Genomic DNA, 27,665 nt, shown 5'->3' with positions numbered 1-27,665 from the left:
CTGAACAATTGCAGCAGGCCCAAAGCAGAAATGTTGGCCAGGGAATATAGTGGTGTGTTGAAGTGACACATAGAAGCCAGTTTGTGTTTCATCTCCCCACTGTGGAGGAGGCTGTGTTGTGAGCAGTGAATACAGTAGATTGAGTGAAGCGCGGGTAAATTGCTGCTTCACCTGAAAGGTGTCCCTGGAGCCTTCGATAATGAGGATAGAGGATGTAAATGGACAGGTGTTGCATCATCTGGGATTGCAGGGGAAGGTGCAGTGGGAATGTCGGGAGTGGATGAGGAATGGATCAGAGTGTCTGGGAAGGAATGTTCCCTGAAAAATGCTGACAAGGGAGTGGAGTGGAATATTTGTCTGGAGAGGACATTCCGCTGGAGCTGGCAGAAATGGTCGCTTGTGAACCTTTTGGCTGCAGATGCTGGTGGAGTGGAAAGTAAGGACTGGGAGACACGATTCATTTTGTGGGAGGGGAGAGAAGGGATGAGGGCAGAAATGTGGAAAATGGACTGGACATGACTAAGGCCTTGTCAATCAGGCAAAGGGAAATTCCTCAGTTGGGGAAAATGGTGGATACTTGTAAGGCTCACCTGCAGAAGATGATGACATCATCAGAACAGAGATTTTGATGGTGCTGGCTGGCCTTCCTTGAAGGGAGGGTTGGTCTCTGAGCTAGGGGGTGGTCAAAATCTCCCAAGGTTCCCAATCTTGATTATTGTCCAATGATTTCTTTAGCAATTTTACATGAAGATCTTTAGGCTGACCTTGTTCTAAATATACAATACACAAGTCAGACCAATGTTCTCCCTTCCATTGTACCGTAATACTTAAAATACATTTGTCTTATCATAGTGTGACACTTACACATCTTGAAGCAAGTTATTGAAGCTAAAGAATCCACACGTTTCCATTTATAATCTATTTTTATGAAAAATAGCTACTAAAATTAGCTCTTCCTCCAGATTGTCTTATTGGGACCTTTTGAGCTGTTACTTTGCACTGCATCCTTTTATCTAACAATTCTTGTGCAGTCAGTGCTTCCTGTTTAAACGTTTCTGAAAATAACTCTTCCATAGAAAATAACACTTCCTTTGCTGTCACTGTCAAGACAGTAATGCAGATGAATTGCATATAGGGTTTCTCTCCTTGCCCTGATAACCCAGGGCAATATTGGACCTCGCACATAAGCCTGACTTGATACTATGATGTTTGGAATTAAGAAAGAGAGCAGGAAAAACATGTTTATGCTAAGTGTTGTGAAGCTGTGGAATGCCCAGAATTAGTGATTTAACCAGAAATTATTGACAGTGCTTGCATTTATATAGTGTCCATAACAAAAAAAAATGTCCAGATGCTTTATAGGATAAATATCAAATATTAGCAGTCCCATTATTCTGCTTGTGTTTAGTATAATAAGTGGTTATTATTTATCTTGTTCAATCCCAATAACCTGCACTGCATTTGTTTTGTTTTTGCCAGCATTCAAACGTTGCCAATACAGCTGAACGGTCCAAACAATGTATTCCCAGCATTTGCAGGTAATCAATTGACTTATTAATGATATGTGGATGATCAGTAAAATTACCCCAGAAGCTCTAGAGCCTTTTAAAATACAAAGTAAACCTGTGATTAATGTTTGCATCTTGTAAGTAGTAATGTCTGCTCAATGTTAGGGTTGTCTGCAAGGATTTTTGAGTTATAGGGCAGTATACTTGCAGTTTTTGTAACTTGTATCCAAAAAGTAATGTGACACAGGAGGCAGAAACCTGATGTTCTACTCGAGTACATGTTAATATTCTGCCGAACAAGACAAGTGAGAATGACCCCTTCCCTATGACCCAGTTTCTGCTGAACTAGCTGATCTCAACCAGCTCTGAGACAGAGCTAATATAGTTGCCTTCAGCAAATCAAGATTAGGAAATGTAAATGTTAACAAGGATTACTTTTGAGCTCTTAATCCTTTTAAGTAAGTCATTGTTGGCTGTCCCTCAATTCAACAAAGATGTCTTCTCACGATTGTGACTTTTTGCTGTGGCTCTTCATGTGACTGAACAGGCCAGTTCTCAAATAAATACACTGATGTTGAGCAAGTCATGATTGTATAATGAAGGAGTCTGTCAACATTCATATGATGAATGCTCAATTGTATAAGGTTCTGGTTGGCCTGTGTGATTTGTTATCACACTTTCTGTGGCTTAGTGAACCTTTGGAGGGGGGATCCAGAAAATTAATACTCTGTTTAATAGCATTGGGTTATGTACTAATGTGGGTTTCAAGAAGTGAAAGTACAGGACCCTGTAACTCAGTGGTGGTCCATTTCTCTGATACCATAAGAGTTGCACCTAGTGTGAATCTATACTGTCAAAAGTGAAGCAAGTACAAGGGTAGAGAGGGGAAAAGAGCATAATCAGATATGCCAGCAGGAAGAATCTAGGTGATCGCCAACTAGTTTCCAGTTGACACCACAGGACAATACCATCCATTACATTGCTCAGAGAAGACTGTAGAGATGCAAAAAACATGGGAAATGAATAATAGTGAGGCAATGGAGCCTGCTGTTTTGAAGGTGGGAGTGAATGCATTTTAAAGCATTATTGGAGGTGCCCTGCAATGCGTTTTGTCCCTACTAGACCTTATTTTCAGAATGGTTGATCGGTATTATTGACGACTAAAAAGGTAAGTGTTCTATTTTCTACAGTTTCTATAAATCCTTCTATAAAATATCTTTTCATAGATTTTATCACCACTGAATACTTTGAATTCATTCATGAGATGTGGGTGACACTGGCCAGCACATATTGCCCGTCCCTGATTGTCCTTGAGAAGTTGATTGAGAGTCATTGTCCTGAACTGCTCCAATCTGTGAAATGTAGACACACCCATAATGCTGTTAAGTATGGAGTTTGAGGATTTTGCCCCAGTGATAATGAAGGAACAGGGATATAGTTCCAAGACTAGATGGTGTGAGATTTGAAGAAGGGGTGTTTCCAAGAACATGCTATCCTTTCTAGGAAATACAGGTCACTGATTTAGAAGGTTCTGTCAAAGAAACCGTGCAGTATTGTTGTAGTATGAGCATGAGACTCAAATAGTGAATGAGGGGTCAGTCAAATAGGCTGATTTGTTCTGGATGGTGTCGAGCTTCTTATGTTGCTGGAACTATACTCCAGACAGATGAAAAATATTCTTGCGTTCTTTACTTGTACCTTGTTGATGATTGCAGACTTTGGGAATTGGGAGAGGTGTCATGCGCAGTTCATGTTTAGCTGGTGTAGTTCAGTTTCTGAACACTTGCCTGAAATGAAGTCTGAAAATTTTCGTTAGCTATTCTTCGTGATTGGACCATCTATTTAGTTTGTTGGATATCCAATATTTCCTTTTGAGAATGCTGTAAATCCACTGATTTATTGAAAAAGCCAAGCTCTAAACATACACTGAGGAATGTCAGCGCATGAACCCTTAATATGTTCATCTATACTGCCTGTAGCAATAGAAGAATTAATCAGCTGATTGTATGTTACTGTCTGTCAAAATAGTCAACAAGTGTGCTAAATTTTCATTCGTCAGTATGATGAGATATAATTTCAGGGCCCACATTATTTTATTCTTTCATAGCACAGTCACTTGGTTATGTAAAAAAAAAAAAGGCCCTCCTTATATATGACTATAAAGGAGGCTGTTTCAGGAAAACACTGGATGTTCAGCAGATGTCCATGTCAAATGGCAAAGCTGACTTACATCAGCAGAGGAAGGATTAGACCGAGTTATCAATTTAACATTTGCATTTCAAGAAGCTTTCTGCAACAATATAGGGTCACTGTTATGAATTGATTCGCTGAGGTGCTGGTCCCATTATATATCATTGTTGAGAGATCCTGCCGGAAGATTTCGAGACACTTAAATATTGAGGGGTTGGAGAAGCAGATTTGTTCTTATGGTGCTCGCAAGCATTTTGCTATAAGATTTTACCTTTGCTCTTCAACTTTTGTAAAATTAACTGTAAAATAATGAGTGAAAAACAATGATCTGAGGTAAACCATTAGAGCATTTAATGTGTTGCCTACACTCAAGGGTATAATTTTATCTGGAAATGAAATTGGATGTTTATTTAACATAAGTGCAGTAGCAGAGTAGATTCCTAACATTTCACAGCGGCCACCCAAAAACATACAAAAGATTCAGACTTCCAGTTTCCATTGCTGACTGTTGTAGTCAATAAGCATCATCCACTGAAATCTTGAAGTTTATTTCAAGGAGCCAATGGAGAATCAATTTATATTGATTGGAAAATCTACTCATTACACTTGGTTCCAAACTTATGATCTTTCCTTCTAATTTATTATCTTTATATTGATATCTGTTGCTGTATCATTACAGCTTCTCCCGTGCCTGAATGTCATCTGACTGTGTACCCTGACGTTCTTATTTGCTTCTTAGATGCCTTTACACACCATCTAAACATGGAAAGTGATACGCTTAGACATAGCGTTGCAATTCATTGAAAGAGACAGTCATTGGTGCATCGTTGTACACTTTTCCTACTAAACCTTCAAACGTTTTTTTTTTTATTTAATTAAATGGCATTTGATTAAATTTAAATTTGTATTTCTTGTTGATTCCTTGAAATTGACCTGATGTGCTTGCATCACAACCAGGTGTTTTGTTGGTTATTACTACATCTCACCTCCAAAACATATTTTTTATGAATGGAGTTCAGATTGAGACTGTACAAATGCTGAGCTTCAATGAACACTGACTTCATTAATTATCTTGCACTTTGAGTAGTTGGATCATAGCAACAGTTTGATTTCTCTTGTCAGAAGAGTTAGAAAGTCTTCTCTAGCATGCATTAGCATTTAGAGAAATTTCCACCTTCTCAATTGGAGAAATTTACATTCAGTTAAGAAAAATCAAAGCTTACAGAGGAAGTTGCTGAATATGCTGCTTTAATTCCACAATTCTGACATATCAGTGGTTGGAAATTAGATTATCTGAGAGGGGAATGGTTTGGAGCAGTGCTGTAGAGAGCACCTGCACCTAATATTGAAGTTGAAGTGGATTTCTTTTTCAAAAAGAATATGTTGTTCACCCTTACTCATGAAAACAAATGCAAACCACAAGATGATGTCAGTTATCTGAGCACCAGTGTCAGAACCTCTAGGTATTGATGTTTTCTTTGGACTTTAAATGGACAATGTAGTTATTTCATAGTAGAGTTCTTTCTGTGCTGCAGTAAAACATTGTCTGAATGGAGATGTTCTCTGATCCAACTGTTTCAGAAAATGCTGCTGTTGCCATGGTATTTGCATAGGCCTGCTGCCCTTATTGCTTATTCTGTGGGATTTTGTTCACTCGGTCTCTTTCAAATCACTGGTGAAGCCTACAATGTTTAAACTAATTGCACTTTTTTTTGCCTAAGGAATTCATTTGTCACTTGGTGATTTGGATTTTATTTGGTTCTGTTGACTTTCCTTTATTTTCTCTGGTTCCTTTTTAAATTTATTTTTGTGTGCTTTATTTTGTTTTTTTTTTACCATTACCCCTATGCATGCTGATGACCACTGAACCTCTGTAGGCATGACTGCAATTCTGATGTGTGCTGCTGGACTGCCTGTGTGCTTCACCCACGCAACTAAACCTGTACACAATCCTGACTCAAGAAAAAGCGGTAAAAAACTCAGCACTGCCCAAGATAAATCATTTAGGAGATCGAAGAAAGTATCCAGAAAAGGTAGTTAAGTAAAGACATTTCCTATCTACATCTAGTAATAATCTGTTTTTTTTTGTTGCTCAGTGGAGAGAAGTTTCAAATTTGGTGTAATGGCTTTTTTTCTTTTTATATATGACAGTCCAACCAATCCCAGAAATATTGCTGAATTTGAATATTATTGGCCGTACTTTTGGGACCAAAAATGGATTTTAAGTGTCCAGTATGGTCTTGCACTAACTTCAGTGTAATTTTAAAAATTAAAACCACAAATGCTGGAAATGCAGAGCAGATTTATGATCCAACAGTGTTTGATGTTTCAGCCATGCCCCAATCAAGGAGTATGCCAGAAACATTAACCCATCCTTCTCTTTCAAGTGCATTTCTGGCATTTTCTATTTCCAGGCTATCTTGGGTTCAAGCTAAAGTACCAAAACTTCATCTTTTTCTCTTGGTCACTATATTCTTTTGTGCAGGTAAGTAATATGAATTCTTGCGTGTTGACTTAAATGTTGAAGATCAACATCTATTTTGTTTCCATATTTGCCTCATAATGTGACGTTTAATCACCAGTGACCAGACATGTCAGATTTTATCCCATAAAGTGGTATTCATTAATGAACCCCATTCTTAAATGGAAGGCAAAATGCAATCTTGTATATTGATTACAGCAAAATGCATGCTCCCATCCTTTTGAATGAAGAGCCTTTAGGTTTTTTTAAAAGCAACTGTGTACTTGTGGTGTTTTTTTGTCATTGCAGTTTTATAATTCATTCTCTTGTATGAAACTGTATCTGATTTTTTTAAAATTTCAACTGCGTCATGTTTAGTGTTCTCATTGTACTTGTGCAAAAATAGAATGGTTCTGCTAACGGCACAGAACGAGGTTATCAGGCCTGTCATGTTCGTATGGCTGTTTGCAAGAGCATCCCACTTAGTTGCTACTGTCTTATTTTTTCCTTAGATAATTTTTCAATTCTCTTTTTTGAAGGTCTGGATTGAATCAGTCTCCACCAAGCTCTCGGGCTGAGAATTTCAAATTCTACCTGTCGTTGCTGCTTTTACAAATCCCCTTTAAATTGGTGTCCCCTGATTTTTGATTCTTCCTTCCTTAATTTTAACAAATCTCTTCTCCTCAGAATGGGCGTAGCTTCTCCAGTCTAGCTACATAACTGAGTTTCTTCATCCTTGGAATAATTTTTGTATTTTTTTCTATATCTTCCCTAATGCCTTTACATCATCTTCTAAAGTGTGATGCTCAGAACTGAATGTAAGGATTCTGTTTATCCTGCAAATTTCATATGACCTTTTAAATGTTTACATTTATCAGATGTTGTCATTATAGTTATTTGATAAATATACCATGTTTGCACAGTATATGTCAGAAAGACTATAACTTGCCATCTGGAAGGGATGAAAAGTGCGAGTTTTTTTGTGAGTATGAAAGGACTGACACAACATAAATTATTATGCTGGTAAATGGTGACTTACTGACCTGATCTGACAGTATCATGAATAGCTGTCCTTAGCCAGTGCAGTGTTGCTGGAGTATAGAAGTGAAAATCCTACAAGTTTTTATCTCCACAGGGAAGGCAAGTAAATCCATAGAGAATTGCATCAATTTCATAAGTGTCCATCTTAGTGGTTTCAGTGGGAACACTCTGGGAACTAACTGATTATGAGTTAAAAAAATCCCAAATATAATTTATTCTTAAAAAATACCTTTATATGCATACATAGTCACTGAAGCAGTTTGCTTCTGTGCAGTAGCGTATGAAGAAACAAACACTGGAGTTTGACTCTATCCAACAAACAAACTACAGGCATTTCGTACTTGTACAAGATGATATTTATATATATATATTTGAGGCATTGGGAGGATCCGATAACTGAATGGACCTCAATTTAACCTCCGCAGAAAGATTTTAGACGGTGGTCTATCCCCACTGTGCCTTGGCGGCAGCTGTCCCAGGCTTTAGTGTGTCCTTCAGCACGTAGTCCAGGACCTTAAAATGTGCCAATCAGCAACACTCAGGCAAAGTCAACTCCTTGCTCTGGAAGACCAACAAGTTTTGGGCAGACCAAAGAGCGTCTTTCACTGAGTTTATGATCCTCCAGTCACAGCAGTCAATGTTTGTCTTGGTGTGCATCCTATAGCACAGAATCCTGCATCGTGGAGCTGCTCGGGACCAACCTTGACAAAAACCACTGCATCTTTTTTGGGCATACAGGTAGTGCCCTTCTCACCACCAGCCAAGTGATGTCTTGGTGCTTGTTGGAAAGTTCTGGCGATGAGGCATTCTGCCTAATGACTTTGACAGTCTGCTCAAGAACAACCTGACAGGATCTACCCTCTCCTTTCCCTGCAGGATCTCTAGGACGCTATGTGCTGACTACTTCCTGAAGGACTTGTGGTCAAAGGTGTTTCTCTTTGCAAATTTCTCCATTAAGGACAGGTGATATGGAATTGTCCAACTACGTGGGGTGTTCTGTGGCAACGAGGCTAGACCCATCCTTTGCAACACTGGGGATGGGTAGGGCCTGTCTGATTGGAGGATAGTGCATGTGAGGAGGGTACCTGAACTGGATTGTTTTCCAAATAACTTGTTACCTTTTGTTATAAACTATCCCATTCCAGTGATGGTTTACTGAATAAAAGTGTGAATATGCTGTCTGATGCCTTGGCAGGATGCACCAGCCTGTGTTTTGTATTACACAAGGTTCCCATATCAATCCACAGTTTGTGCCAGTTTACCTAATATTAGCAAGACAGCAATCAAGATTAACCTCATTTTCTCTGTGCTAAAGAGAGTTAATCAGTCCTTTGGCCCTTGCTAGGAAGCCCATTTGTATGGATATCCAGAGAGAACAGGATCAGACGGTACTGTAGTTTTCTGTCGTTGTTTCCTGCAAACATCTGCTCTCTAGGCTCCCACAAGAATGGGCTCTTCTAGAAACCGAAACTCAATCCAGCACCCACAGTCTTTTTTTATTTAACTCAAATTTGTGGTTTGATCACCTATGTGTGCACAAATTAGGAGTAGTTTAAATGATTCTCAGAAATAGTTCTTTTCCTGTCCTCATTCAAATGTAAATATATAATTAAGACAAGATTGACTACTAAAAGTGGTAACAGTTGCTGGTTTTCACACCTCCATTTTATTTCACAGCAGGTTGCTGGTTCAGTCCTTTTGTAGAATTCTGGTGTCATTTCTGTACAGCTTGGATTCTGTACTTTGTAGTTTAGGGTTTCAGAATTCATCATTACAGCTTGGTCTTATAATGTACTCAGATTTCTATTATTCTGATCTCAAATTTGAACAAGACATGACATAATTTAAAGTCAACCTCCAAATTAATTGTGCTATTTTGATTCTCATAACCTTGCACTATTTAACGTGAGGGTCATACTTAGACTTTCATTCACTATCGTCTCTTTAACTCTTGACATACATCGTTATTTTAACTTCAGTAATTAAATTGAATAGTTAACTGGAATATCAGAATTTGCAATATCAAAAAGTCACAACTCCAAGCATCCACTCTTGTCACGAGAATGTGTCACTGTCTCAGCATCAACATGATAACTGCAAGCTATTCAACAATGTCATAAATCCGTAGATTATTTATTATATGCTTCAATTGTGCAGGGCAAAATCAATATGATTTTTCTAAATGGTAATGAAAATGATACAGCATTACAAAAGTGCTAAAAGCTTTTCATTTTCAGACTTGCAATTCATCCTAGTAACAGTGACTGTGAGACTATTATCGATTTGTTATGAAAACCCTTGTGGTACACTACTGTCTTTTAGGGAAGGAAATCTGCCACCTTTAGCTGGTCTGGCCTACATCCGATTCCAGAACTACAGCAATGTGGATAACTCTTAGCTACCCTCTAAAATGACTTGGTGAGCAAGGTTATCACCACTAATGTCTCGATGATAATTAGGGACGGACAGCAAATGTTGGTCTTCCCATTGACACTCTCATCCCCTGAAAAAAAAAATAAAAAGAATTCTACTTAAATGTTAATGTACGTGTCTCATGGTCAATGATTGTCACTACTAAACTCCATTCACTGTGCGTTTTGGAGTCAGCAGTAGATGATGTGAAGATATTGCTTAGCTTGTGTGGTAGACTTATAACTTTAAGACAAGTGGAGTTAAGGGAAAAGAGGCAGTATGAAAGCAAGCTGATCACAAAACACCCATCATGAGACATGACTTAAAACTACTTACTCAAAAATGTGGGAAGCGATGTTCCACAAGGTGTATTGCTAGTGTCTCTGTGTTCATGTCTGTGAACCTGTGAATCAGTGGTACCAAATTGAATGTGACACTAAATTGTTGGATATAGTTAATACTGGAGGATGGTGACAATACAAGAAGACATTAATTAATAAAACTTGCAGAATAGGTATGCAGTTGGCACACAAACTACAATGTAGGTAGGGGTGTGTTAGTATGTTTTTGTAATGAAGACTAAGGAGGCAACATACTCCCTGGGAAGATGTTTAAATGGTGCAGTTAAACCTAGAGATCGAGGGGCGCAAACTTGAAAATCGCTCCAAGTAGTTCAATGGGTTAATAAGGCCATTAAAATGCAAATTAAATTAAATATTTATTCTTGCCTACCTTTGCTGTTCTTCAGAATTTTTAATAAGGCTGGTTCAGGCATGATCTTCCCTTTGGAATCCATAGAGACTGTGTTGTTTATGACTTTCAGATTCTAGGTATTTTTCCAGATCATCTTTGAGTACAGTGTAATCTCTCTTATACCGTTGACATGCAGTTAATTGGCCACTCATTCTTGAAATGTCATGTCTGCTACTTGACTACTATACACAGAAGATCATATTACAGTCCTTATCTTATTTATGATCCTGTTCAATATTTACCTTGAAAGTTTTTTATTATATTTTCGTTACTTCCTAGACACTCCCCTATACTTACCACTTAACCATTTTAGTTAATATTTCCCATTGTTGAATTCAGCAGTGCTTCCTTCCTTGTTTGGCTTTTTATATCCAGTAAAATTTCTGTTATGTGGCATATCACAAACTAGAATGCTCCATCAACTGGCACATCTGATTTCATCAATCCATTGTTCACCCCCTGCCCCACTAATTGTATGCTGACTGTGTTTTGATGGATGGATTTGACAGTTCATACGTTAGAGTCATAAAGTCATACAGCATAGAAACGGACCCTTCGGTATAACCAGTCCATGCCAACCATTGCCATAATTTCAAACTAAACTAGTCCCACCTGTTCGTTTGTTCTTGGCCCATATCCCTCCAAACATTTCTTATTCATGAACTTATCTAAATGGCTTTTAAACATTCTAACTGTACCTGCATCCACCCCTTCCTCTGGAAGTTCATTATACACACAAACCACTCTATACCCACCAAGATGCCTTTTAAATGTAGTACTAGCCTCCACTACTTCCTCTGGCAGCTCATTCCATATACACACCACCCTCTGCATGGAAAACATTGCCCCTTAGGTCCCTTTTAAATTTTTCCCCACTCCCCTTAAACCTATGTCCTCTAGTTTTGGACTCTCATGCCCCAGGGAAAAGACTTTGTCTATTCACCCTATCCATGCCCCTCATGATTTTATAAACCTCTATAATGTCACCCCTCAGCCTCTGATGCTACAGGGAAAATAGCCCCAGCCTATTCAGCTTCTCCCTATAGCTCAAACCCACCAACCCTGGCAACATCTTGTAAATTTTTCCTGAACCTTTTCAAGTTTCACAACATCCTCCCTATAGTAGGGAGACCAGAATTGCTTACAGTATTCTAAAAGTGGCCTAACCAATGTCCTGTACAGCAGCAGCATGACCTCCCAACTCCTCTACTCAATGCACTGCCCAATAAAGGCAAGCATACCAAACACCACCTTCACTACCGTGTTTACCTGTGACTCCACTTTCGAGGAACTCTGAACCTGCACTGCAATGTCTCTGTTCAGCAACACTCTCCAGAACCTTACCAATAAGTGTATAAATCCTGCCCTGATTTGCCTTTGCGCATGCAGCGCCTCACATTTATCTAAGTTAAACTCCATCTGCCACTTTTAGGTCCATTGGCCCATCTGATCAAGATCCCATTGTACTCTGAAGTGACATTCTTCTCTGTCCACTACACCTCTACTTTTGTCTTTTAAATCTTCCTCCTCTCACCTTAAAAAATTTGTCCCCTAGTCTTGAAATCCTAATCTTGAAAGTTGATTCTGATCATAATGCTTCTTTGTAAATCCCATGTGCTGGCATTTTCACCCACATCAGTGTCCACATTAAAAATGCACATTCAGCATTTAAACTTACAAATAGTGCTTGAGTTCTTCATGTAGCTCTATTATTGTGACTGACGGTGTTTGCCTAAGATATTTGTGACCATGAAACCACAATCCTGTTTTGAAGATCGGAAGTTATTAAGTAAATGCAACAGGCATCAAAGTAAGTATATAAAATGCCAGCACTGTCAACCAGAATGTAAAAGAACTGGTTGCATTTGGTCCCTCAAATACTAACTGCTGAGTTAGCTGGCATTTTTGATTTGCTGGCACCAGCTGATCCCAATGTGTGAAGGAAAACATGGATCTTGCTGTCTATGTAAGAAACTGCACACATTCTTAAGAACTCCAATATGTGTACATGGGCAACAAAAGACTTTCAGACTTTACAAAAATGTTTTATTGTAAATCTGTTGTGTAGAACAAACGTCTGTTTCCACCTTTTCCTTTTGAAGCTAACATCCAACTGGGGAAGAACTTGGCTTTTTAAAGTTTAATACCAATCAACCTATTTTTAAAAAAAAAAACACTGTCCACAATAACAAGGGAGGGGATTAAATCAAAATAATATCAGAGGAAGAAATAATGCACTGCAGGCCTTGCAGTGTACATTTCTCTCTCAAGACTTCAAGAATTCAGCTTTCATTTTTGAAATATCCAATGTCAAATCAACTAAGTAACTAACAAATAACAAACACTGTCGAACTGTTGCACCAACAAACAAAACAAAAAGGTGGGGAAATGAGGGAGGGAACTAAATCGAAATATTGTTGGCGGGAGAGATAATGCACTCCAGCCTAAGCAGTAGCTGTCTTTTTCTAAAAGTTTAAAGAACTCCACTGTTAGATATTCTTTAATCAATCTGTTCAGATGTGTTATGACACATCTAAATCAGAGGTATGGACACTACCACTGCACCACGAAAGCCTTTTAGAACTCAGCTTTTTTTTTTTCCCATACCTACCACCAACTCACCTGTTTCAGAACTCAACTCTCTTTTATAATCAACCTGCTCAGGGTTATGACGTGCCTCTGGAGTGAATTGAACCTGGGCCTTCCAGCTCAAAGGGAGGGACACTATCCCTATCACCAAAAGAGCCCTAAAGATTTCGGCTCATTTTTTGAAACCCACCTTCAAATCAACCTGACTACTTAACTCTAAGTATTTTCTTATCAACCTGTTTGGAAATGAGAAAGCTGTCCCTTTTTCTTAAAAAAAATTAAACCACTACCAAATCACCCAAGCTATCAACTAAACAGCATTTTAACAACACTGCCTACAGGGGTAATATAACAACAACAAAAATAGGGGAGGGGACTAAAGTGAGTTAGAAGGGGATATAATGCATTCCAGCCATTCCCCCCCCCCCCCGCCTCTTCAAAAACCCCAAAACCTAGTGCCTGCCACTCTAAAGGCATCAAGTGTGTTGGTGGACACCATGTGCTCTCTCACTAAGGACATCCAGACCCAAAGTAGCCACAGGGGCGGGCAGGCAGGCAGAATTAAAACCAACTAACCTGGACCTGTTGATAACCACCTTGGCCAGGCCCTGTAGGAAGTCCTCTGCTGTGCCCACACTCCTGGAGACTGGGTGCCCAAAGATCAAGAGCATGGGACTGATGTGTAACCAAAAGAGCAGCAAAAGATTTCTAAGATAATTCAACTGGGTGCAGTTGCCCACACCCAACTTATACATGGCCCACAGAATCCAAAGCAGTGAATGAACAACTGATTTGGGGGTCCATAAGTTTATGGTTTATGATTGCTTTGGTGTGCTGTATGCAAACACTCACTACGCTAGGCCCCAGTGAGAACTTGGCCTTTTTTTTAGTAATAATTGATTAGCTCAGACCTCTGCTGTTTTGCTTCAGCCTGTTCAGAGATGGTGTTATGTACCGCTGGAACTGGTGAAACTTGAACCCAAGACTTCCTGGCTCAGAACTGGGCTTTTTCTTTTTTGTCAAACAGTCTGTGCAGATATGTTACTGATTATGTCTGCAGCAGGTGGGATGTAAACCCAGGCCTCCTCGATCAAAGGTAGGGACACACTACCATTGCACAACAAGCACCTTTAGAACCGAGCACTTTTTGATAACCCTCCACCAATAAGTAGTTGAAACAACCAAACAATAACAATTAACAAGATCCTCCCACAGTGAGCAATGCAGCAACTACAAAAATAGGGAAGGTAGGAAGAGAAGGAGGAAACAAAATTGAAATGTCATTAGAGAGGGAAATAATGCAGTCCAGCCCCTGCAGTGCTGACCTCTCTCAAATCATGAAGATGTTGGTGTAGAACCAGTATTTTTTTTATATTTTCTAATCGATCTGCTCAGGGTTGTTATTACTCACCTCCAGAGCAAATGGGGTTTGAACCTGGATGACCTGGCTCAGAGCTAGGACACTACACTGTGCTGCAAGACCCTTCATAGAGTCAGAGTTATGCAGTATTGACACAAACCCTTCGGTCCAACTTGTCCACGCTGACCAGATGTCCTAAACTGATCTAATCCCGTTTGCCAGCATTTGGCCTATATCCCTTTAAACCCTTCCTATTCATATACCCATCCAAATGTCTTTTAAGTGTTGTAATTGTACCCACCTTCACCACTTCCTGTGGCAGTTCATTCCATACACGCACCACCCTCTGTGTGAAGCTTTTTTATATTTAAACCACCACGAAATCAGCTGTGTCGCTAATTAAACAATTAATAATTTAGAAGCACTGCCATGAAGGGCAGTACAATAAAAATAGGAGAACTAACTTATTGCTTTTGTATACCCACAACCAAATCATACATATCAAAAATGCAGCTCTTTTTTAGATCAGCCTGTTGAGATGTTATCTCACATCTCTAGAGCAGGTGTGAGTTGAACCCAGGCTTCCGGGCTCAAACACCACTGCTGTATCACATGAGCCCACGAACTCAGCCTTTTTAGTCTTGAAAAGATATTTTAATCATCCTGTTCAGAGATGTATTGCATATTTCTGGAGTAGGTAGAACTTGAATCTGGGACTCCTGGTACAAAATCCAAAGTGGATCACCTGTTGTCATCAGTTCCTTACCTGTTTAAGCCTGTAAGGGAACCTGCATTTCTAACTCTGACATTTTATGCCATTTTATTGAAGGGTGGTTAAATTTCCCGTGATTGATTATTCATCCCTGTCTTAGACTTCATCAGTTAAGCAATGAACTGATAAATAAGAAGTTGCTTACAGAAAGACACATTTGAAAATATACTTTCTGTTTCAGAGCTTTCTCTTCTAGATCTATTTTCTGTTTGTTATGTAACAAACATGGTAAAAGCAGCAATCTGTTATGCTCCCCCTCAATGCCATGTGCATATTAACTTCTCCTGTTCCAAGGTTAGGTCTTTTGGGTTTGGCAGTATATGTGTGACTCGTAATCTTTGAGGTTCATGCATCTACCCATCCTGAATGAGGTCGCCATTTCCCACTTGGATACTATTGTACTCTTGTTAATTTAAAGTCATCTTTTGCTTGGATAAAGATTTAAATTATTCAGCGTTTTGAATTGAAATTAATTTAATAAGAACACAACAGATATTTGAACACAATTGAATTAATAGAATTCTAACAAGCTGATGATTCAAATTAAACAACTTCAAATTATGGACTATACTTGGCAATAAAACACTAAGACAATCATAACAGGACTAGTACTGCTCCATAATCCTCTTTGCTAAGGAATTGTAGAATGTTCCTGCATTGTCCATAGTACATACCATTTTATACCCTCAACTAAGTATTTCTAAAGTATTAATGTAAAAACAAAGGAAGAGATCGGAGTGGTGGTGCAGTTATCTGGGGAAATAAATGAAACTGGAGAGTAATTACTGCCTGGTCATCTAATTGAACATTGTACATACAATGTTTCGAAAGATTGTTCAGAAATTTGTGAGCCCTACGAAAGTCTGAATTAATACAAGAAGATCAGTTATTCAGACTGTTTTAGATTGCCTTGCTTCCCCCAGAAACTGTTGAGATTATTTGTCTTCTGTTTTTGCGTAAGTAATTCTTAACCCTAGGGCGATACATGGCACCAGGATATCAGGTGTTGAAATCTCAACACGATTCACCTAAATTTGTAAAAATGGGCATTGATGCTGTGATACCACCTTAACCATTCGTCTTTACTAGAAGCAATTTAGAATTTGTTTTCTGTCACTTAGCACTTGTTGATTATATTTCACTGTTTCACACCTTATCACTTGTAAAGTTCAGAATTGAGGAAATTTTGTGTGGGCTGGATGTTGAGCAGCACTGGGTACCTGTCAGTCAGCTCACTGTATAATTGTTGCCTTTCCATTTTTTTCCATTATAGAAATGGTAAAGGATCCGGAGGAGGTGGTAAACAAGTATATGATGAGAATAGAAGAAATTCCAGATGAGGTGAAGTCAAAATTTTATTGCCAGCTACTTGTGACTTTTATTATTAAACATGAAGATATTCAAATGCAAATAATTCCAAACCAGAAGTTTCCTTTTTGTAGTTTGTCTTACCTACTGCAATTGCATAACATGGCTGTCCTAAAAAGGTTAAAACTGCTATTTTACTCCTGCACCACCACCCTACCCCCACAGAAGTTGTAGGGATATCATTCTTTGTGAATCATCTCCATTTGTTGTTTTACTTTTTTAAATAACTAAAAGTTTTTTTTTTTCCCCCCTGCACTGTGTTCAGTTCAGGAATATATTGGGTGGGGATTGATATTTGATACATTTAGCAGAGCTCCAGGGTTAAATCAAATCACTTTACTAAGTGACCCAGGAAGACTTGATGAAGGTCATGCAAAAATAGCTTGCCTAAATGGGACCAAAACAAAACACACAGTTTTCTTCAACAGGCCAGACCTGAGAACAAGATGTGGATTTATTTCTTTAGCCCTAACAACAACTGTATGACCATACAATTGGAATGTCAGTGCACATCTGAATTATAGACTGTATGCCACTAGCTAGCCAATTTCTTCGAATGAAGGTATTTTATTACTGTATTGTACAAAATCTTTCTACAGGTCATGGCACTGAGGGAATACAGATATGTGTTTGAGGCTTTATACAATTTTACAGTTACACCTGGTTAAGTTAGATCATATCTAGTCATGAATCGTGATTATGTCGCAAATGCAGTAGTCCTCTCGAAGACCAATCTTCAAAGCATGTTCACACTCATCTCACGGATGCGACTGTTTGGGTATGTTTATGGGAAAGAAGGGTGGATGTGTACGCTAGGAATTTAGTATGATGAGGTAACTTAGAGATGTATCACTATTCCTTCACTGTTGTGGATCGAAAATCCTGGCATCCCCTAATGGTATTGTGGGTCAAGAAGGCAGTTCATCTTCTCAAGGGCAACTAGGGACTGGCAATAAATGCTGGCCAGCTAGTGACACCCGTTTTTTTTTTTTTTTTTTTTTGTTTAATTTTTCTTTGAAAAGCTGGGCCAGAAGAGCAGGGTGCTCAAAGCTCTACATCAAAGATTTCTGAAAGCAGCATGTGAAGGCCCTAAACACAAAATTACACACCTGGTGACATTAACCAGGAGCAGAGGAAAACATTGATATTGCCGATGGGCAGAGTGGATCACCACAACAATCGGTGGCTACAGTAGCTTGGCAACAGATACCAACATTGAAAGCAACAAACCACAATAACATTAGATAACCACGTCATATGGCGAACTTGTAGCAGAACCCTGCCTGTTAGGCTTTGGTTTCTTCAGTCATTAGTAGAAGTACATCATGTAAAACTACTTCATCCCCTGTGAATTTTCTGCATGTCTGTTGCCTTGAGTAGATTGAAGGGTGCTTGGGCATAGGATAGGGAAAGATTCTGGATCGAGATAAAACAGAATGTATGCAGTGGGTTGTTGCAGCCTTGCCTCAGGACCCTTAGTAGTACTTATTCAGTTCATATGTGTGAGATCAAAAACTGTAATATGCTTATACCAGAAACTTGAAATATATGTTTGTTCTTTGTTTTTCTTTGAAGTATACTTAAGTTCCAGTTGACAGATATTTGCTCATCAGAGCCCGGAAATTAATTCCGCCCATTTAATCTTTTGAGGTTTCTAGCATTGGTTTAAGCTGTTAACATTTTTCCATTTGTTAAATGGGACTGAATTCTTGTGGTACAGTGGTAATGTCCCTACTTTTCAGCCAGAAGGTCTACATTCAAGTCCTAGCTGCTCCAGAGATGTGTCATAACATATCTGAATGGGTTGACTAAAAATGGGATGTTGTCGGTTGCATTGACTTTGCTTTAATCACGAAATGTTTCATTGTTTTTCCATTGTTTTAACACTCTAGGCCTCTTCTGTGTTACATTGAGATAGAACAAATAAACGTAGCTGTTCACTTTATTGTTCTATAATTAAGTAAAAAAACAAAGAACTCAAATCTAATTTAGCATCCCAATATTTTGCCAAAGCATTTTCAAATGAGTGGAACAAAAACAGAAATTGCTGGAAAAACTCAGCGGGTCTGGCAGCATCTGTGGAGAGAAAGCGAAGTTAACGTTTCGCGTCCAGTGACCTTTCTTCAGAACCCAGCAATGATTTTCCTGCAATTTTTCCTTTTCTTTGATTTCCAGCATCTGCAGCTCTTTTTTTTTATTCCAATGAGAGGATTGTGTTTGAAGCACAGTCACAGTTGCATGGGTAAACATGGCACCAAATTATCACAGATTCACAGACAACAAACGAATGGAAGTTTGAAAGTGTGACCGAGATGGATTTTGGGCAAGGAGTCAGGAAAACAATAAAATACCATGCTCCCTTCAGTAGTACACAGACTATATGCTGATGTTTGGAGCAAAATTTGAAGGCAGAACCTGTAGGCTAAGATGTATAATAACATGCCTGAACACCGTATGCTACCAGGAAAGCCAAGCTGATGCTGTAAAGGTCATTTCCATTTTCTTGGAAAATAGGGATCTGTGGATCAATCTGAGACTATTGGTTGAAAGTTTCAACTAACTTGTTGCAACTCCATTTTCTGGCACACACATTGAATCAATCCTTCTATTTAATTACGGTGACTGCACATTCCTAAGAATTCTAAAGTAGTGTGCACCAGGAAAATGGTGTGATACATTGCAGGCCCTGAACTGGATATCAGTATAGTATCCTCAAACCTACTGAATGTTGAGATTTTAAAGCTATATATTGATCTTTTTTGTGTGTATTTTAGGATTGTATAATCTGCATGGAGAAGTTGAGTGCCTTGTCTGGCTATGATGGAATGTCCAGGTCAAGAACCATTCGGCCGGGTACAGTGGGGAAGTTCACAAGATGTGGCCATGTCTTCCACTTATTGTGTATGATGGCCATGTATGAAAATGGAAACAAGGTACAGAAAACTGTCATGCTACTAGCAATAGTGCAGCAGTTTTTTGTTTCAAAGGGGAAGTGGTGGTGTACAGGTGATGTCACCGGGCTAGTAATCCAGAACCCTGGGCAAATGTTTTGACCATGTGAATTTGAATCCCACAACCTCAGGTGGTGTAATTTGAAGCCAGCAAAACTCTGGAATTTTAAAATAAAGCTGGCCTCATGGCAATCACGATTTATTGTCATAAAATTTAACTGTGACAGAAAGCAATCTACTGTCTTTACTTGGTCTGTGCCTCCGGACCTACAGCAGTGTTGCTGACTCTTAGTTGCCCTCTGGACAATTAATAAACAGCTAGCAACATCCCAATGACAGAAGTGTCATTACAATCTTCCCTGCAGGGGCTGAGTCATCTTTAGATAGGATATTGAGAGTGATAAGCATTGATTTTGCACTGGTTCTACAGCAATTTTTGGGGTGTTTGTTCCTTTCCAAAGTGCCCTTCTTTATTTCTGCTTTCTCCCCCCACTTAATCATTCATTGTTTTTAATGGCTAATGTTAGTGATTGTGATATGTTGCTAAAAGAACTGTTGTAAAGTTGGGCATAACTCTTTTTTATTAGCACATCAGCTGAGATGTTTTAACTGCACTCAGATCAAATCAGGGGCCTTGCTTATCCACTTTCCTTAATGCTCTGTAGGAGGATCATATGAATGTTAAACATTGTGGACTAGTGCATTGTGGTAAGAAAATTTGTTATTCCAGAATAGTGTCATCATTTCAGATTAGAGAATTTTGTTAAGAAACTGGATTAATTCATTTCAGGATGGCAGTTTACAGTGTCCTTCATGTAAGACCATCTATGGTGAAAAGACCGGAACACAGCCAAAAGGAAAGATGGACGTTTATTTACTACCACAGTCACTGCCTGGATATCCAGACTCTGGATCTATACAAATTGTATATAATATCCCTCATGGTATTCAGGTAACTACTTCTCCTGAGTCACTTGCGATAATAGAAATTTTGGTTCCTGAAGATTCAAATTGACTACCTCGCACGTAGGTTGTGGGAAAGCAAGATTTTCTTATCATTCACATTTTTGTGTGTTCAAAACAATCTGGGCTTATTGCAATAATTTGAACTCAGTTAGTAGATATTTTACTGTTTAAATGAATTCCTCAATGCTCATCAATAGACTATTAATGTTTCAGGACTATTCATACTTGCATTGTACCAATCCGTTACCTATGGTCATACAACTGAGTTACTGTGTCTGCAGTTTGTGTGATGGAAGTTTGAGTTTATAGTTGTCAGAAGCGGGGGGATTGATGCTCAAGTTAAATTCATTCATCATCAAAAGTTCACTGCAGCCAGATTTCAAATAATATCCAAACTTAAATGATAAACCTGATTCATTCTTTAATTATTTACTATGTGCCTTGGTGCAATTCAATAAAATTGGTATCAGAATTTTTTTTGCAATGAAGATAGTTTTACTATTTCTGTTGCATTAGTTTCCACCTAAGTCTGTTATGTAGAATGTGCTGTAATGGGGAAGGTGAAGAAAGGCAGGTATCACATGTTAGAAAGTGTACCCAAATCTTATTTTATATATTCATAGAAACCTTGAGGCTGTAACATTGTTAATTACTGTGTTCTTGGGCTCCTTTTATATTAGGATGCTAATCTTGTTGCTAGCATTGGGATTGCATTATTGCTATCCTATTAGGAGGCTGGGAGATATTTAGCGCAAAGCAGTGTTTTCATGCATGGAGTATTTATGGGAGTGCTATGAGGGGAGATTGGTTCGACTGGCCCTGTATTCACTAGAGTTTAGAAGGCTGAGAGACGATCCATTTGAAACCTATAAAATCCTGACCGGGCCGGACAGAGTAGATGCTGAGAGGATTTTTTCCCTGGTTGGGTGAGTTAGAATCAGGGAACACAGTCTCAGGATATGTGGCAGACCATTTCAGACTGAGATGAGGAAAGATTTTCTCACTTAAAGGGTAGTGCACCTGTGGAATTCTCTACCACAGAAGGCTATGGAGACCATATCACTGAATATATTCCATCAAGAGAAATTTTTAGATTATAAAGACATTAATAGTATTGGGGAGAAATAGGAATCTGACATTGAGATAGAGGATTTGCCATGATCATATTGAATGGGGGACCAGGCTCAGAGGGCTGAATAGTCTACACCTCCCAATTTCATTATATTAGTAATGTTAAAAATAAACTCAATTTTGAAATAAATGTCCAAGCTTTTCTGCCCAAGAGCAGCTCACCACCGCCACCTTAGGTATAGACAATAAATACTAGGCCAGCCACAGATGCTCACATCCCATGAATTAATTTTTTAAAATGTTTAAACGGCAAATTACAGCCTATTTATCTATGGAGGGCATCCCAGGTGAGCCCAGTCCAGTTCTCACCTGAAAGTCATGGTCACCCCTTTTCATTCGGGTAACAATGTGGCCGATTGTCAACCTCCGTCTGAGCAATTAAGGATGGGCAATAAACGCTGGCCTGGCCAGTGATGCCCACATCCTGTCAATGTCTTTTATAAAAACAAAAGAGAATAACAGGAGCTGCAACTCCCTCTTTGCACTCCACCCTAGCTTAACTCAATAACACGGAAGTCTATTGTGCCACAACAGCCACCACAAAAGAGACCAGATAACATAGAATACACTGGCAGTTAGAATTGAGAACTGGCTGAGTTATAGGGATCTTGAACCAGGTGGTCTTAAGACATTGGGAGGGTTCATCTTCTGTTTATCACACTATTGTAATTATTTCTTTATTACAGATAAACACGCTTGAAAATTGAATGAAAGGCTGATATCTCAATTGGAAACTGCAACTGAAATTCATCTTTTTATTTACTAACATTAACCAACTTCCCTTTTCTCACAGGGTCCAGAGCACCCTAACCCAGGCAAACCATATACTGCTCGTGGCTTCCCCCGGCACTGCTACCTGCCTTACTGTGAAAAGGGCAGACAGGTAAGATACAGGGTAACTGAGTGAATTAAACTGCTTTAATGATTTAAAGAACACATCAATTGAGTATTCCTGAAACAAGAACACATTTCATTGAAGCTTTTCATTTTACACTGATCTGGGCAATTCACAAGAAATACCAACGTAAGAGGCAAGTAACATTTATACAGTATGAGAGAGCAGAGTTGGCAAGAAGACTGGTGGAGATTTTGCCATGGAGAATGTAGCAGTTAATGATGACTGTCAGTTCAATTATTAAGCTAGACTCTGGGTAATGGATTACCTTGAGGAGTGAACTAGAGAATGGCTGTCATTTTGTTGAATTAAAACCGGTAAACTGTACATATTCTTTCTGTCTGCAAAGGTAATACTAGTTGCATTGGCTATAAATCCCAAAACTAGATTATATCAAATGCAGAGGTAGTAGGAACTGCAGATGCTGGAGAATCTGAGATAACAAGGTGTAGAGCTTGATGAACACAGCAGGCCGAGCAGGAAAGCTGACGTTTCGGGCCTAGACCCTTCTTCAGAAATTTCTGAAGAAGGGTCTAGGCCTGAAACGTCAGCTTTCCTGCTCTTCTGATGCTGCTTGGCCTGCTGTGTTCATCCAGCTCTACACCTTGTTATCTTATATCAAATGCATATCCCTTTGGCTGTTTGGATGCACTCTATACCTCACTTGTTGCAATCCACCTGAGATTGCACAACACAAAACAGTGTCCAACATTAGATGTGATTCCACAATTGGAAGACATCTGCTCAGTCATTGAGTGTTTGAGCAATAATGCTGGTCACCAGTTGTCAGTTGGGCTTGCAGTGTGGCACATTTATGTTTTGGGAGCTACATTAATGCCAAGGGCCGCCTTTTTGTTGCAGAATATTCTGACGAGTGAAAGAATTGCTTCAGCAAAATCGCCTTCTTTTGTTTAAGCAATACTCAAATTCTGTACTACCAAAATACTATTTGTAATCCATAAAGCACATAATAGTTTGTGATTGCCCCCCGTTCTAACGTTGGTATTGAGTAGGTTTTCCATTTTGTAGTTGAGAAATTTGGATTAATTCCAAGAATGTAATCTTATCAAGAGAGCATAGAGTTTTTTTTTCTCGAAAAAATCGATCATTTACTCCATGAGGGTGCTCTGGTTATGCACCCTTTGATGGGTTCTGCGGGCTGTGCTGATAAAGGCCTCCTAAGCACAGTTAGAAGTCAGAAAGGGGTTCAATCCTAGGGTACCCTGATTAATTTCTTTTTATTAGCAGTCTTACTGAAAAGCTATGTGCTTACTTCTTCCAGGGAATGAATGCAAACTGAATTGAATCTCATATTTCAGGTTCTGGAGCTTCTCAAAGTAGCATGGAACAGAAGACTGATTTTTACTGTGGGAACGTCAAGCACAACTGGGGAAACGGACACCGTGGTTTGGAATGAAATTCACCATAAAACAGAGATGGGGTCCAATCTATCAGGGCATGGGTACCCTGACCCCAACTACCTGGACAATGTCGTTGCAGAGCTGGCTGCTCAGGGCGTCACAGAGGAATGTCTTCGGCAATAATTGAACATGTTTTGGGAGGCCTTTCAATCCAGTGCTGCCTGTCAAAAGGGTCTGAACTTCTGCACTTCTCTTTAGTGCAAGCTGTGTTTTCATTTTCCTTCCTCCTGTTTTTTTTTTAAATGCAGAATCAATTTCGATAGCTGTCCGTGGTGAAGCAGGGGTGCACAGGTTGCATATCCTAAGGCCAGACGTCTCTTGTTGCAGCACCAGTGATTTTCGGTTCAAAGCGAGACTTAGCTGAGCTAGACTCGCATGTTTCTCCTTCTCTTCCCCTCTGTTTCCCCATCTCCTCCTGCTGGCATCTTGGAACGCTTCCAATGCATGTTTACATAACATTGGCCAACAAAAGCTTGAACAAATTGAATGTGGTTACAGTTTTTTGTGCATTGTCTGAGATGTTGCATTTTACCGCAGCAGCCATGTTAGAAACTGTAGCATCTGAACTTCTATGTATCCTTCTTGTTTATCGAGTTTTAACCGTAAACATTAAAATAGAACAGAATCTGATTGACAATAGAATTTCTGTAATGTGTGCACCACCAGCTGCTCAAAGTGGGGTTGGCAGTGCACTTTGTAACATGCATTATTATCTGATTCTAATGGGGTGAGGCAGTGAAATTTTGAAGCATGTTGAAATACTACCTGATCTTTGTGGCATGAGGCTGTAAAGTCCTGTGTGTTACTATTTGACTTTGGTAACAGATTGTGTAGTTTTGTGCCCAATTCTACTGCTTGTTTCATACCTGGGGCAAGGAAGTGTAATCTGCCATCAGTAAATTTGTCATTTTTCTACTGGTTTCTATTGTGCTCAGGGAAGCCTCGTAATTAAGTGATTAAGTAATAATTTTTTTCCAATGCAAAATGGTTGCACCACATTGTGTTCCATTTAAATTGCAGCATTACAGAATATTTTGGTTTTGCCTCTCATCACCAAGAGTAGCTGATAAAATAGAAATCTTCTCTGTGGCAAACACTACACTGATCAGTGCATCACTTTTCCTTTGTATTTGAAAAGCTCCACGAGTTAAGTAATGACAATTTGGGAAGTGGGATGATTTTCAAAGGTTCCATTAAGAGCAGTTGGCCATGATATTGCAACTGAACTTCACCCTTAACCTCCAACCCCTGTTGCAGTAATGATCTGCCAGTTAAGGATAAAACTACTAGGATGCAGAAGTCTGCTGCTGTCCTGAGACCAGATATTCCTGTTATCAAAGCTTGTAGCAGAAGAATGCACCAACTTAATAGAGGAAGTGGTTGGGCAAAGACTGGAAAGAGAAATTGCTGCAGTTCTTTTCATAAATGGTATGGAAGGATATGGATCAAACGCAGACAAATTGGACTAGTTTAATTGTGAAAACTGGGAAGCATTTGCAAATTGGACCGAAGGGTCTGTTTCTATGCTGTGGAACTTTGACTCTAAATATACGCAGTTTTCTCACACAATTCCTTTTTTTTTTCCCCGGTTTTGTTGCTATGGGGTATTGATTGAAATTCATTCAACTGGGGTACACTGTAATGCCAAATAGAACACATGCACAGATTTCTTGATTTAGAGATGATGGTCATAATACTTCATAAAATAATTTTCTTAAAGACAGCACATTGAAGGGGAAGAAAATGTGGAGTTTCCACAGGAGTGCCATCGATCTCCTCAAACTGGTTTCATGGAGTTTATTGATACCACTGAATTTGATATGATTATGACATCTTTTTACCAATGAGTGAATTTACATTTTTTTGTAATGTGTTAAAATCATGTCAGCATTCAGATATTGAAGTGCTAGGAATTGCAGTGGAAACAGCTGAGTGTCTGTGTTACTCAACATACCACAAAGCCTTTTTAATGTGGAGATGTGGTCCTTGGAGCCAATCCCTCCAAGCACTCTGAACTTCATAAACCCAAAAGGAAAATATGAGACACTGGAGAAACCAGTGCCTGGGCACAGATTTGCATGTTCCTGAAACTCTCATATCCTTCTGCCTACTGGGTTTTCCCCAAGTTTGATGCAATATGGAACTTTGCCATGATTGTTTCTGAGCTTAGCTTGACCAAGGCAACAAACAGTCTAAGTCAGTTCCCCAATTGATGGACAGTGCCTGCTGACCTTCAATGACCCATTCTGTCAAATCCAAATTAAATATTACAGTGATCGAGACAGGCCGTCAAAACTCTGAGCCAACCACCTTAATTAGACCCTCCGAAAGCACTATCAATCTAAATTTCCCTCCATCTTGTTTACTTCTAGATCCAAATACAATACAATACAAAAAGCCTTAAGTGGTTGAACAATTAAAGCTTTAGGATGAAATCTCTTGGTACAGGGAAGAATGGAAAGGAGTATCAAAGCAAGCACTCTCGACAACCACCACCAGCATCTCCAGATGAGCAAACTCTCCTCTTGGTGCTGCGTCAGTACACTTGCAGACCTATTGACGGTCTAATTTAACCAAATCTCGACAAGCAAATCATCCCACCATTGTGCTGTTTCTAAGAGAATGTGAAATTTTAAAACATATGCACTATTACCTGATTGTTACAGTATAAGGTACTGTTTGTGTTACTATACTATTCATTTTTGGCAACAATTCTGTGCAGTTTTGTACCCAAGTCTACATCCTGTTCTACAATTCTACATGCTTGGCTCAAGGAAATGTAACCTGCAAATGATTTTTTTTAGCCCAGGTATTGTGTTCAGGGAGGCATCAAATGACTAACTGCAATCTTAAAATAGGTACAGGTTATTTTTTGTTTGTTTTTAAAGATGTTGCAAAGCAAATTCACAGTCTCCCTCTCCTGAACATAACCGTGATGTCACACTCTACTCCTGACATTTTTTTGGTAAGGTGATTATGATTTTTTAGGCACTAAACTAGAAATAAGATAGTTATTTTGAATAGCAGTGTTTTTCTATACTTTGTCTTTTATCAACGACAGAGGCTTTGGTACTGTTTCATAGAGTTTGATTATCATTTAACAAGGATGTCAGAATTGTCAGAGAGAATACTTGTACCTTTTCTTCATTTTTTTTCATGAGGTGTATGTATCATTGGCAAGTTGTATTGCCTTTGAACTAAATGTCTTATTTGGCTATTTTAGAGTACAGTTGAGCATCAGTCGATTTGCTGTAGACCTGGAGTCATGTGACTAGACCCAGTAAGGATGGCGGGTTTCATTATCTAAATGACTTGAGAATTAGATTAGTATAACAATCAATGATCGTTTCATGGTCACCATTACTGAAGCAAACTTTCAGTATTGGAACCTAAGTCCCTGAGAGCATTGCACTCAGCCTCTGGTTTACTAGTCCAGTGACATCACTTCTGTCTCTTTCACGTACCATTCCACTTGCTTCACTTTGTGTCCACATGCCCATTTGTTTCTGCTTCACTTGTTTTCTCAGTTTCTAATTTTTTAACCAACTTTTAAGCAGGGCATAACACAATGTTGGAGAATGTTGTGAACCTTAACACTTGAGAATTATGTTAATAAGCAAATTGAAGATGTGTTTCCAACCAGGTGGGGATTAAGCTTGTATTTGTGCTGATATCCCAGTGGCATGTTAATAACATTTTTGATTTTATGTAATTGTCTTTCAAATTCCTAGAAAAATTTGTGACCTGATGTCTCAGTATTTTGTTTTTTTCTTTAGTTGTGCTGTTGCTTAAGAATTTCTTGATTCTAGAAGTTTTCCTTGTCATTTTATTAAATAATCTTCTTGTC

The 27,665-nt window shown here is 38.9% G+C and overlaps 1 protein-coding gene across 1 annotated transcript; it reads left to right on the top strand.

The window, feature by feature from the left end:
* Positions 1-1,483: 1,483 nt before the first annotated feature.
* On the top strand, positions 1,484-27,665 carry LOC109915600 (E3 ubiquitin-protein ligase DTX1-like). The gene is made up of 7 exons (XM_048612649.1): positions 1,484-1,538; positions 5,576-5,731; positions 16,360-16,427; positions 19,229-19,387; positions 20,196-20,357; positions 22,296-22,385; positions 23,717-27,665. Exons 2-7 carry the CDS (start codon positions 5,578-5,580, stop codon positions 23,939-23,941), a joined length of 858 nt encoding a protein of 285 aa, XP_048468606.1. The 5' UTR covers positions 1,484-1,538; positions 5,576-5,577; the 3' UTR covers positions 23,942-27,665.

Source organism: Rhincodon typus, chromosome 26 (assembly GCF_021869965.1).
Source record: "Rhincodon typus isolate 14 chromosome 26, sRhiTyp1.1, whole genome shotgun sequence".
NCBI lineage: Eukaryota > Metazoa > Chordata > Chondrichthyes > Orectolobiformes > Rhincodontidae > Rhincodon > Rhincodon typus.
The sequence above is the reverse complement of the archived record's forward strand: the minus strand, read 5'-3'. Positions and strand labels throughout refer to the sequence as shown.